The sequence below is a fragment of the Lampetra fluviatilis genome, unplaced genomic scaffold, assembly GCF_964198595.1.
Source record: "Lampetra fluviatilis unplaced genomic scaffold, kcLamFluv1.1 SCAFFOLD_746, whole genome shotgun sequence".
NCBI lineage: Eukaryota > Metazoa > Chordata > Hyperoartia > Petromyzontiformes > Petromyzontidae > Lampetra > Lampetra fluviatilis.
This window is the reverse complement of record NW_027621278.1, coordinates 26,796-41,103: the sequence shown is the minus strand read 5'-3', so window position 1 is coordinate 41,103 and position 14,308 is coordinate 26,796. Positions and strand designations below refer to the sequence as shown.

The 14,308-nt window shown below is 59.7% G+C and overlaps 1 protein-coding gene across 1 annotated transcript; it reads right to left on the bottom strand.

Moving 5' to 3' along the window:
• Positions 1 to 2,102: 2,102 nt before the first annotated feature.
• On the bottom strand, positions 2,103 to 14,067 carry LOC144955035 (palmitoyltransferase ZDHHC2-like; the record flags this gene model as incomplete). Its single annotated transcript, XM_078885378.1, has 4 exons — positions 13,883 to 14,067; positions 6,429 to 6,561; positions 4,894 to 5,020; positions 2,103 to 2,254 (listed from the first exon to the last, which is right to left on the bottom strand). Coding segments are annotated over exons 1-4 (568 nt in total), but the record flags the coding sequence as incomplete, so codon positions are not given.
• Positions 14,068 to 14,308: the final 241 nt, after the last annotated feature.

Below are 14,308 nucleotides of genomic sequence, written 5' to 3'. Positions count from 1 at the left end.
AGTGAGTGAGTGGGTGAGTGGGTGGGTGAGTGGGTGGGTGAGTGAGTGAGTGGGTGAGTAGGTAGGTGAGCGGGTGAGTAGGTGAGTGAGTGAGTGGGTGAGTGGGTGGGTGAGTGGGTGGGTGAGTGAGTGAATGAGTGAGTAGGTGAGTGAGTGAGCGAGTGGGTGAGTAGATGAGTGAGTGAGTGGGTGAGTGAGTGAGTAGGTGAGTGAGTGAGTGAGTAGGTGAGTGAGTGGGTGAGTAGGTGAGTGAGTGAGTGGGTGAGTAGGTGAGTGAGTGAGTGGGTGAGTGAGTGAGTGAGTGAGTAGGTAGGTGATTGGGTGAGTAGGTGAGTGAGTGAGTGGGTGAGTAGGTGAGTGAGTGAGTGGGTGAGTAGGTGAGTGAGTGAGTGAGTGAGTGGGTGAGTGAGTGAGTGGGTGAGTAGGTGAGTGAGTGAGTGAGTGGGTGAGTAGGTGAGTGAGTGGGTGAGTGAGTGAGTGAGTAGGTAGGTAATTGGGTGAGTAGGTGAGTGAGTGAGTGGGTGAGTAGGTGAGTGAGTGAGTGAGTGAGTGGGTGAGTAGGTGAGTGAGTGAGTGGGTGAGTAGGTGAATGAGTGAGTGGGTGAGTGGGTGAGTAGGTGAGTGAGTGAGTAGGTAGGTGAGTGGGTGAGTAGGTGAGTGGGTGAGCGGGTGAGTAGGTGAGTGAGTGAGTGAGTAGGTAGGTGAGTGGGTGAGTAGGTGAGTGAGCGAGTGGGTGAGTAGATGAGTGAGTGAGTGAGTAGGTGAGTGAGTGAGTAGGTAGGTGAGCGGGTGAGTAGGTGAATGAGTGAGTGGGTGAGTAGGTGAGTGAGTGGGTGAGTAGGTGAGTGAGTGAGTAGGTGAGTGAGTGAGTGGGTGAGTAGGTGAGTGAGTGAGTGAGTAGATGGGTGAGTAGGTGAGTGAGTGAGTGAGTGGGTGAGTAGGTGAGTGAGTGAGTGGGTGAGTAGGTGAGTGAGTGAGTGGGTGAGTAGGTGAGTGAGTGAGTAGATGGGTGAGTAGGTGAGTGAGTGAGTGGGTGAGTAGGTGAGTGAGTGAGTGGGTGAGTAGGTGAGTGAGTGGGTAAGTAGGTAAGTGAGTGAGTAGGTAGGTGAGCGGGTGAGTAGGTGAATGAGTGAGTGGGTGAGTAGGTGAGTGAGTGAGTAGGTAGGTGAGCGGATGAGTGAGTGAGTGAGTAGGTGAGTGAGTGAGTGGGTGAGTAGGTGAGTGAGTGAGTGAGTGGGTGAGTGGGTGAATGAGTGAGTGGGTGAGTGGGTGAGTAGGTGAGTGAGTGAGTGGGTGAGTAGGTGAGTGGGTGAGTGGGTGAGTAGGTGAATGAGTGAGTGGGTGAGTAGGTGAGTGAGTGAGTGGGTGGGTGAGTGAGACAGTGAGTAGGTGGGTGGGTGAGTGGGTGGGTGAGTAGGTAGGTGAGCGGGTGAGTAGGTGAGTGAGTGGGTGAGTAGGTGAGTGAGTGAGTGAGTGGGTGAGTGGGTGAATGAGTGAGTGGGTGAGTGGGTGAGTAGGTGAGTGAGTGAGTGGGTGAGTAGGTGAGTGGGTGAGTGGGTGAGTAGGTGAATGAGTGAGTGGGTGAGTAGGTGAGTGAGTGAGTGGGTGGGTGAGTGAGACAGTGAGTAGGTGGGTGGGTGAGTGGGTGGGTGAGTAGGTAGGTGAGCGGGTGAGTAGGTGAGTGAGTGGGTGAGTAGGTGAGTGAGTGAGTGAGTGGGTGAATGAGTGAGTGGGTGAGTGGGTGAGTAGGTGAGTGAGTGAGTGGGTGAGTAGGTGAGTGGGTGAGTGAGTGAGTGGGTGGGTGAGTGAGACAGTGAGTAGGTGGGTGGGTGAGTGGGTGGGTGAGTAGGTAGGTGAGCGGGTGAGTAGGTGAGTGAGTGGGTGAGTAGGTGAGTGAGTGAGTGAGTGGGTGAGTGGGTGAATGAGTGAGTGGGTGAGTGGGTGAGTAGGTGAGTGAGTGAGTGGGTGAGTAGGTGAGTGGGTGAGTGAGTGAGTGGGTGGGTGAGTGAGACAGTGAGTAGGTGGGTGGGTGAGTGGGTGGGTGAGTAGGTAGGTGAGCGGGTGAGTAGGTGAGTGAGTGAGTGAGTAGATGGGTGAGTCACCAAACACCGTGTGCTCCTCCTCCTCGTCATCATCATCATCATCATCATCCGGCGTGGCGAGTGTGCGCCCCGCGTGGCGGTGGCGCGGACCCAGCAAGCGGCTGGTGGCCTCGTCCTTCCGACGCGTCGGGAACGACTGTCCATCCCCTAGACTGTGTGGGGGGGTGAGTGGGTGAGTGAGTGGGGGGGTGAGTGAGTGAGTGGGTGAGTGGGTGAGTGAGTGGGTGAGTGAGTGGGTGGGTGAGTGGGTGGGTGGGTGGGTGGGTGAGTGGGTGGGTGAGTGAGTGAGTGAGTGGGTGGGTGAGTGAGTGAGTGGGTGAGTGAGTGGGTGGGTGAGTGGGTGGGTGAGTGGGTGGGTGGGTGAGTGAGTGGGGGGGTGGGTGGGTAAGTGAGTGGGTGAGTGAGTGGGGGGGTGAGTGGGTGAGTGAGTGGGGGGGTGAGTGGGTGAGTGAGTGGGGGGGTGAGTGGGTGGGTGAGTGGGGGGGTGAGTGGGGGGGTGAGTGGGTGGGTGAGTGGGGGGGTGAGTGGGTGGGTGAGTGGGGGGGTGAGTGGGGGGGTGAGTGGGTGGGTGAGTGGGTGAGTGGGTGAGTGGGTGGGTGGGTGGGTGGGTGAGTGGGTGGGTGAGTGGGTGGGTGAGTGGGTGGGTGAGTGAGTGAGTGGGTGGGTGAGTGAGTGAGTGGGTGAGTGAGTGGGTGGGTGAGTGGGTGGGTGAGTGGGTGGGTGGGTGAGTGAGTGGGGGGGTGGGTGGGTAAGTGAGTGGGTGAGTGAGTGGGTGGGTGGGTGAGTGGGGGGGTGGGTGGGTGAGTGGGTGGGTGAGTGGGTGGGTGGGTGGGTGAGTGGGTGGGTGGGTGAGTGAGTGAGTGGGTGAGTGAGTGAGTGGGTGGGTGAGTGGGGGGGTGAGTGGGTGGGTGGGTGAGTGGGTGGGTGAGTGGGTGGGTGAGTGAGTGGGTGAGTGGGTGAGTGAGTGGGGGGGTGAGTGGGTGAGTGAGTGGGGGGGTGAGTGAGTGGGGGGGTGAGTGGGTGAGTGGGTGGGTGAGTGGGTGGGGGAGTGAGTGGGTGGGTGAGTGAGTGAGTGGGTGGGTGAGTGGGTGGGTGAGTGGGTGAGTGGGTGGGTGAGTGGGTGGGTGGGTGGGTGGGTGGGTGGGTGAGTGAGTGGGTGGGTGAGTGGGTGGGTGAGTGGGTGAGTGAGTGGGTGAGTGAGTGGGTGAGTGGGTGGGTGGGTAAGTGAGTGGGTGGGTGAGTGAGTGGGTGAGTGAGTGAGTGGGTGAGTGAGTGGGTGGGTGAGTGGGTGGGTGAGTGGGTGGGTGGGTGAGTGAGTGGGGGGGTGGGTGGGTAAGTGAGTGGGTGAGTGAGTGGGGGGGTGAGTGGGTGAGTGAGTGGGGGGGTGAGTGGGTGAGTGAGTGGGGGGGTGAGTGGGTGGGTGAGTGGGGGGGTGAGTGGGGGGGTGAGTGGGTGGGTGAGTGGGGGGGTGAGTGGGTGGGTGAGTGGGGGGGTGAGTGGGGGGGTGAGTGGGTGGGTGAGTGGGTGAGTGGGTGAGTGGGTGGGTGGGTGGGTGGGTGAGTGGGTGGGTGAGTGGGTGGGTGAGTGGGTGGGTGAGTGAGTGAGTGGGTGGGTGAGTGAGTGAGTGGGTGAGTGAGTGGGTGGGTGAGTGGGTGGGTGAGTGGGTGGGTGGGTGAGTGAGTGGGGGGGTGGGTGGGTAAGTGAGTGGGTGAGTGAGTGGGTGGGTGGGTGAGTGGGGGGGTGGGTGGGTGAGTGGGTGGGTGAGTGGGTGGGTGGGTGGGTGAGTGGGTGGGTGGGTGAGTGAGTGAGTGGGTGAGTGAGTGAGTGGGTGGGTGAGTGGGGGGGTGAGTGGGTGGGTGGGTGAGTGGGTGGGTGAGTGGGTGGGTGAGTGAGTGGGTGAGTGGGTGAGTGAGTGGGGGGGTGAGTGGGTGAGTGAGTGGGGGGGTGAGTGAGTGGGGGGGTGAGTGGGTGAGTGGGTGGGTGAGTGGGTGGGGGAGTGAGTGGGTGGGTGAGTGAGTGAGTGGGTGGGTGAGTGGGTGGGTGAGTGGGTGAGTGGGTGGGTGAGTGGGTGGGTGGGTGGGTGGGTGGGTGAGTGAGTGGGTGGGTGAGTGGGTGGGTGAGTGGGTGAGTGAGTGGGTGAGTGAGTGGGTGAGTGGGTGGGTGGGTAAGTGAGTGGGTGGGTGAGTGAGTGGGTGAGTGAGTGAGTGGGTGAGTGAGTGGGTGGGTGGGTGGGTGAGTGGGTGGGTGAGTGGGTGGGGGAGTGAGTGGGTGGGTGAGTGAGTGAGTGGGTGGGTGAGTGGGTGGGTGAGTGGGTGAGTGGGTGGGTGAGTGGGTGGGTGGGTGGGTGGGTGGGTGGGTGGGTGGGTGGGTGAGTGAATGGGTGGGTGAGTGGGTGGGTGAGTGGGTGAGTGAGTGGGTGAGTGAGTGGGTGAGTGGGTGGGTGAGTGGGTGGGTGAGTGGGTGGGTGAGTGGGTGGGTGAGTGGGTGAGTGGGTGGGTGAGTGGGTGGGTGAGTGGGTGGGTGAGTGGGTGAGTGAGTGGGTGAGTGAGTGGGTGGGTGGGTGAGTGGGTGGGTGGGTGAGCAAGTGAGTGGGTGAGTGGGTGAGTGAGTGGGTGGGTGGGTGGGTGAGTGGTGTGTTGGTGAGTGGGTGAGTGAGTGAGTGGGTGGGTGGGTGGGTGAGCAAGTGAGTGGGTGAGTGGGTGAGTGAGTGAGTGAGTGGGTGAGTGAGTGAGTGGGTGGGTGAGTGAGTGGCATGATGGTGAGTGGCGTGTTGGTGAGTGTTGGCACCTACCTGGTGAATATCGGCAGCAGCCAGAGCCGTGGGTCGTCACCCATCACCTGCCGCACATTCTGCACCAGGCCCAGGCCGAAGCCTTCGGCCTCACCACCACCACGGAACACCGGGGCTCGGAACGCCTCTAGGGGTGGTGAGGGGTGGTGAGGGTGGTGAGGGGTGGTGAGGGTGGTGAGGGTTGTGAGGGTGGTGAGGGGTGGTGAGGGTGGTGAGGGTGGTGAGGGTGGTGGTGGTGAGGGGTGGGGAGGGGTGGTGAGGGTAGTGAGGGGTGGTGAGGGGTGGTGTGTGTCTGTGGGTGTGTGTGTCTCTCTCTATCTCTATGGGGATCTCTATGGGTCTGTGTGTGTGTGTGTCTATGTGTGTGTGTGTTTGGGTCTCTGTGTGTGTGTGGGTGTCTATGTGTGTGTGTGTCTCTCTGTGGGTGTGTGTGTGTCTCTCTCTATCTCTATGGGGTTCTCTATGGGTCTGTGTGTGTGTGTCTATGTGTGTGTGTGTTTGGGTCTCTGTGTGTGTGTGGGTGTCTATGTGTGTGTGTGTCTCTGTGGGTGTGTGTGTCTCTCTCTATCTCTATGGGGGTCTCTATGTGTGTGTGTGTGTGTCTATGGGTGTCTATGGGTGTGGGTGTCTATGGGTGTGTGTGTGTGGGGGTCTCTGTGTGTGTGTGGGTGTCTATGGGTGTGGGTCTCTATCTGTGTGTGTGTGTGTCTATGGGTGTCTATGGGTGTGTGTGTGTGTGGGTGTCTATAGGTGTGTGTGTGTCTATGGGTGTGTGTGTGTGGGGGTCTCTGTGTGTGTGTGGGTGTCTATGGGTGTGTGTCTCTGTGGGTGTGTGTGTGTCTATCTCTATGGGGGTGTATATGGGTGTGTGTGTGTGTGGGTCTCTGTGTGTGTGTGGGTGTCTATGGGTGTGTGTGTGTGGGGGTCTCTGTGTGTGTGTCTCTCTCGGTGTCAAGATCGGCCTCAGTGGAGGAGGCTCGTGAAGGACGCTACTGGGCAGTTGGAGGCAGTCGCCCTCCAACAACAACGGAGGGCGGAGGAGCGACGCTCACAACAACGAGCGGAGCGCCGGGTGGCTAAAGCACAGCAAGTTGGCACAGTAGGGGGCACAGGTGGTGCATCAGCCAGTCATCTCGGTCATCTCGGTCAGTCGACCCGTGGCACCTGGGTCTGCCCCGTGACCTCCTGCCAGCGGGCGTTCGACACTTCACGTGGCCTCAAGGTGCACATGGCCTGGCACAAGCGTCGTGGTGACGTCACCGCCACTTAGTGGCGAATGGCGGTTGTTGTTGTTGTGTGTGTGTGTGTCTCTGGGTGTGTGTGTGTCTCTCTCTATCTCTATGGGGGGTCTCTATGGGTGTGTCTATGTGTGTGTGTGTCTCTGTGTGTGTGTCTCTGTGTGTGTGTGGGTGTCTATGTGTGTGTGTGTGTGTGTGTCTCTGGGTGTGTGTGTGTCTCTCTCTATCTCTATGGGGGTCTCTATGGGTGTGTCTATGTGTGTGTGTGTCTCTGTGTGTGCGTCTATGGGTCCGTACCGAGCGTGGTGGAGTTGATGGCGAGTAGCCAGCCGTGGTACCCGAGGAGTGACACGAGACTCACGGAGAACATCGCGGCCACGAAGAACAGGAAGAGGATGTGGAATCGTGCCTGGGTGTCGGCCAGACCCTCCTACGCACAGAGACACGCGGGGAGAGACACGGGGAGAGACACGGGGAGAGACACGGGGAGAGACACGGGGAGACACGCGGGGAGACACGCGGGGAGACACGCGGGGAGAGACACGGGGAGACACGGAGAGACACGGGGAGAGACACGGGGAGACACGGGGAGACACACGGGGAGACACGCGGGGAGACACAGGGAGACACGGGGAGAGACACGGGGAGACACGGGGAGACACACGGGGAGACACGCGGGGAGACACGCGGGGAGACACAGGGAGACACGGGGAGAGACACACGGGGAGACACGGAGAGACACGCGGGGAGACACAGGGAGACACGGGGAGAGACACGGGGAGAGCCACGGAAAGACACGGAGACACACGGATAACACGCGGGGAGACATGGAGACACGCGGGGTGACACAAGGAGACACACGGAGACACGGGGAGACACGCGGGGAGACACGGGGAGACACGGGGAGAGACACGGGGAGACACGGGGAGAGACACGGGGAGACACGGGGAGAGACACGGGAAGACACGGGGAGAGACACGGGGAGACACGGGGAGAGACACGGGGAGACACGGGGAGAGACACGGGAAGACACGCGGGGAAACACGTAGAGAAATGGGGAGAGACACGGGGAGACACGGGGAGAGACACGGGGAGACACGGGGAGACACGGGGAGAGACACGGGGAGAGACACGGGGAGAGACACGGGGAGACACGGGGAGAGACACGGGGAGACACGCGGGGAAACACGTAGAGAAATGGGGAGAGACACGGGGAAACACACGGGGAGAGACGGATAACACGCGGGGAGACATGGAGACACGCGGGGTGACACAAGGAGACACGCGGGGTGACACAAGGAGACACGCGGGGTGACACAAGGAGACACGCGGGGTGACACAAGGAGACACGCGGGGTGACACAAGGAGACACGCGGGGTGACACAAGGAGACACGCGGGGTGACACAAGGAGACACGCGGGGTGACACAAGGAGACACGCGGGGTGACACAAGGAGACACGCGGGGTGACACAAGGAGACACGCGGGGTGACACAAGGAGACACATGGAGACACGGAGACACACGGAGACACACAGGGTGACACACGGAGAGACACACGGAGAGACACACGGAGAGACACACGTAGAGACACACGGAGACACGAAGACACACAGAGAGACACACGGGGAGACACACGGAGAGACACACGGAGAGACACACGGAGAGACACACGGAGAGACACACGGGGTGACACACGGGGAGACACACGGAGAGACACACGGAGACACACAGAGAGACACACAGAGAGACACACGGAGACACACGGAGACACACAAAGAGACACACAGAGAGACACACGGAGAGACACACGGAGTGACACGCACCGTCCAAAGCGGAGGAAGTACCGCAGCACAGTGAAGGTGACCAGGATGCAGTGGAGACACGGAGACACACAGGGTGACACACAGAGACACACGGAGAGACACACGGAGACACACGGAGTGACACACGGGGTGACACACAGAGAGACACACGGAGACACACGGAGTGACACACGGAGACACACGGACACACACGGGGTGACACACGGAGATGCACACGGAGACACACGGAGACACACACGGGGTGACACACGGAGATGCACACGGAGACACACGGAGACACACACGGGGTGACACACGGAGATGCACACGGAGACACACGGAGACACACACGGGGTGACACACGGAGAGACACACGGAGAGACACACGGAGACACACGGAGTGACACACGGGGTGACACACAGAGAGACACACGGAGACACACACGGAGACACACAGGGTGACACACGGAGACACACGGAGAGACACACGGAGACACACGGAGTGACACACGGGGTGACACACAGAGAGACACACGGAGACACACGGAGTGACACGCACCGTCCAGAAGCGGAGGAAGTACCGCAGCACGGTGAAGGTGACCAGGTTGCAGTGGAGACACGGAGACACACGGAGACACACGGAGACACACAGAGAGACACACGGAGACACACACGGAGACACACAGGGTGACACACAGAGAGACACACGGAGACACACACGGAGACACACATGGAGACACACGGAGACACACGGAGACACACGGAGACACACGGAGACACACGGAGACACACGGAGACACACACGAGGTGACACACAGAGACACACGGAGACACACACGGGGTGACACACAAGAGACACACGGAGACACGGACACACACGGGGTGACACACGGAGACACGGACACACACGGGGTGACACACGGAGAGGCACACGGAGACACACGGAGACACACACGAGGTGACACACAGAGACACACGGAGACACACACGGGGTGACACACAAGAGACACACGGAGACACGGACACACACGGGGTGACACACGGAGAGGCACACGGAGACACACGGAGACACACACGAGGTGACACACGGAGACACACGGAGACACACACGGGGTGACACACAAGAGACACACAGAGACACACGGAGACACGGAGACACACGGACACACACGGGGTGACACACAGAGACACACGGAGACACACACGAGGTGACACACAGAGACACACGGAGACACACACGGGGTGACACACAAGAGACACACAGAGATACACGGAGACACGGAGACACACGGACACACACGGGGTGACACACAGAGACACACGGAGACACACACGGGGTGACACACAGAGACACACAGAGACACACGGAGACACACACGGGGTGACACACAGAGACACACAGAGACACACGGAGACACGGAGACACACGGAGACACACAGGGTGACACACGGAGACACACGGAGACACACAGGGTGACACACGGAGACACACGGAGACACGGAGACACACGGAGACACACGGAGACACACGGAGACACACAGAGAGACACACGGAGACACACACGGAGACACACGGAGACACACAGAGAGACACACGTAGAGACACGGAGACACACGGAGACACGGAGACACACGGAGACACACAGAGAGACACACGTAGAGACACGGAGACACACGGAGACACGGAGACACACGGAGACACACAGAGAGACACACGTAGAGACACGGAGACACACGGAGTGACACACGGAGTGACACACGGAGTGACACGCACCGTCCAGAAGCGGAGGAAGTACCGCAGCACGGTGAAGGTGACCAGGTTGCAGTGGAGACACGGAGACACACGGAGACACACAGGGTGACACACAGAGAGACACACGGAGACACACACGGAGACACACATGGAGACACACGGAGACACACGGAGACACGGAGACACACGGAGACACACGGAGACACGGACACACACGGGGTGACACACGGAGACACGGACACACACGGGGTGACACACGGAGAGGCACACGGAGACACACGGAGACACACACGGGGTGACACACAGAGACACACGGAGACACACACGGGGTGACACACAGAGACACACGGAGACACACACGGAGACACACATGGAGACACACGGAGACACACGGAGACACGGAGACACACGGAGACACACGGAGACACACGGAGACACACGGAGACACGGACACACACGGGGTGACACACGGAGACACGGACACACACGGGGTGACACACGGAGAGGCACACGGAGACACACGGAGACACACACGAGGTGACACACAGAGACACACGGAGACACACACGGGGTGACACACAAGAGACACACGGAGACACGGACACACACGGGGTGACACACGGAGACACGGACACACACGGGGTGACACACGGAGAGGCACACGGAGACACACGGAGACACACACGAGGTGACACACAGAGACACACGGAGACACACACGGGGTGACACACAAGAGACACACGGAGACACGGACACACACGGGGTGACACACGGAGAGGCACACGGAGACACACGGAGACACACACGAGGTGACACACGGAGACACACGGAGACACACACGGGGTGACACACAAGAGACACACAGAGACACACGGAGACACGGAGACACACGGACACACACGGGGTGACACACAGAGACACACGGAGACACACACGAGGTGACACACAGAGACACACGGAGACACACACGGGGTGACACACAAGAGACACACAGAGATACACGGAGACACGGAGACACACGGACACACACGGGGTGACACACAGAGACACACGGAGACACACACGGGGTGACACACAGAGACACACAGAGACACACGGAGACACACACGGGGTGACACACAGAGACACACAGAGACACACGGAGACACGGAGACACACGGAGACACACAGGGTGACACACGGAGACACACGGAGACACACAGGGTGACACACGGAGACACACGGAGACACGGAGACACACGGAGACACACGGAGACACACAGAGAGACACACGGAGACACACACGGAGACACACGGAGACACACAGAGAGACACACGTAGAGACACGGAGACACACGGAGACACGGAGACACACGGAGACACACAGAGAGACACACGTAGAGACACGGAGACACACGGAGACACGGAGACACACGGAGACACACAGAGAGACACACGTAGAGACACGGAGACACACGGAGTGACACACGGAGTGACACACGGAGTGACACGCACCGTCCAGAAGCGGAGGAAGTACCGCAGCACGGTGAAGGTGACCAGGTTGCAGTGGAGACACGGAGACACACGGAGACACACAGGGTGACACACAGAGAGACACACGGAGACACACACGGAGACACACATGGAGACACACGGAGACACACGGAGACACGGAGACACACGGAGACACACGGAGACACGGACACACACGGGGTGACACACGGAGACACGGACACACACGGGGTGACACACGGAGAGGCACACGGAGACACACGGAGACACACACGGGGTGACACACAGAGACACACGGAGACACACACGGGGTGACACACAGAGACACACGGAGACACACACGGAGACACACATGGAGACACACGGAGACACACGGAGACACGGAGACACACGGAGACACACGGAGACACACGGAGACACACGGAGACACGGACACACACGGGGTGACACACGGAGACACGGACACACACGGGGTGACACACGGAGAGGCACACGGAGACACACGGAGACACACACGAGGTGACACACAGAGACACACGGAGACACACACGGGGTGACACACAAGAGACACACGGAGACACGGACACACACGGGGTGACACACGGAGACACGGACACACACGGGGTGACACACGGAGAGGCACACGGAGACACACGGAGACACACACGAGGTGACACACAGAGACACACGGAGACACACACGGGGTGACACACAAGAGACACACGGAGACACGGACACACACGGGGTGACACACGGAGAGGCACACGGAGACACACGGAGACACACACGAGGTGACACACGGAGACACACGGAGACACACACGGGGTGACACACAAGAGACACACAGAGACACACGGAGACACGGAGACACACGGACACACACGGGGTGACACACAGAGACACACGGAGACACACACGAGGTGACACACAGAGACACACGGAGACACACACGGGGTGACACACAAGAGACACACAGAGATACACGGAGACACGGAGACACACGGACACACACGGGGTGACACACAGAGACACACGGAGACACACACGGGGTGACACACAGAGACACACAGAGACACACGGAGACACACACGGGGTGACACACAGAGACACACAGAGACACACGGAGACACGGAGACACACGGAGACACACAGGGTGACACACGGAGACACACGGAGACACACAGGGTGACACACGGAGACACACGGAGACACGGAGACACACGGAGACACACGGAGACACACGGAGACACACAGAGAGACACACGGAGACACACACGGAGACACACGGAGACACACAGAGAGACACACGTAGAGACACGGAGACACACGGAGACACGGAGACACACGGAGACACACAGAGAGACACACGTAGAGACACGGAGACACACGGAGACACGGAGACACACGGAGACACACAGAGAGACACACGTAGAGACACGGAGACACACGGAGTGACACACGGAGTGACACACGGAGTGACACGCACCGTCCAGAAGCGGAGGAAGTACCGCAGCACGGTGAAGGTGACCAGGTTGCAGTGGAGACACGGAGACACACGGAGACACACAGGGTGACACACAGAGAGACACACGGAGACACACACGGAGACACACATGGAGACACACGGAGACACACGGAGACACGGAGACACACGGAGACACACGGAGACACGGACACACACGGGGTGACACACGGAGACACGGACACACACGGGGTGACACACGGAGAGGCACACGGAGACACACGGAGACACACACGGGGTGACACACAGAGACACACGGAGACACACACGGGGTGACACACAGAGACACACGGAGACACACACGGGGTGACACACAGAGACACACAGAGACACACGGAGACACGGAGACACACGGAGACACACAGGGTGACACACGGAGACACACGGAGACACGGAGACACACGGAGACACACGGAGACACACAGGGTGACACACGGAGACACACGGAGACACGGAGACACACGGAGACACACAGGGTGACACACGGAGACACACGGAGACACACGGAGTGACACACGCACCGTCCAGAAGCGGAGGAAGTACCGCAGCACGGTGAAGGTGACCAGGATGCAGTGGAGACACGGAGACACACGGAGACACACGGAGACACACGGAGACACGGAGACACACGGAGACACACAGAGACACACGGAGACACGGACACACACGGAGAGACACACGGAGACACACACGGAGACACACGGAGTGACACACGCACCGTCCAGAAGCGGAGGAAGTACCGCAGCACGGTGAAGGTGACCAGGATGCAGTGGAGACACGGAGACACACGGAGACACACAGAGAGACACACGTAGAGACACGGAGACACACACGGGGTGACACACGGAGACACACAGAGAGACACACGGAGACACACGGAGTGACACACAGGGTGACACACGGAGACACACGGAGACACACGGAGACACACAGGGTGACACACGGAGACACACGCACCGTCCAGAAGCGGAGGAAGTACCGCAGCACGGTGAAGGTGACCAGGATGCAGTGGAGACACGGAGACACACGGAGACACACGGAGACACACGGAGACACGGAGACACACGGAGACACACGGAGACACGGAGACACACGGAGACACACAGAGACACACGGAGACACGGACACACACGGAGAGACACACGGAGACACACACGGAGACACACGGAGTGACACACGCACCGTCCAGAAGCGGAGGAAGTACCGCAGCACGGTGAAGGTGACCAGGATGCAGTGGAGCGCCGCGTACAGCAGGAAGAGCAGGAAAAACTTGTAGTTGGAGAAGCCCACACAGTTGTTCACCCTGCATATACAACATTCCGCCCCCCACGTCGTCATCGGAGAAGCTCACTCAGCTGTTCACCTGCATAGACAACATTCCGGCCCTCCACGTCGTCATTGGAGAAGCTCACTCAGCTGTTCACCTGCATAGACAACATTCCGCCCCCCACGTCGTCATCGGAGAAGCTCACTCAGCTGTTCACCTGCATAGACAACATTCCGGCCCTCCACGTCGTCATCGGAGAAGCTCACTCAGCTGTTCACCTGCATAGACAACATTCCGCCCCCCACGTCGTCATCGGAGAAGCTCACTCAGCTGTTCACCTG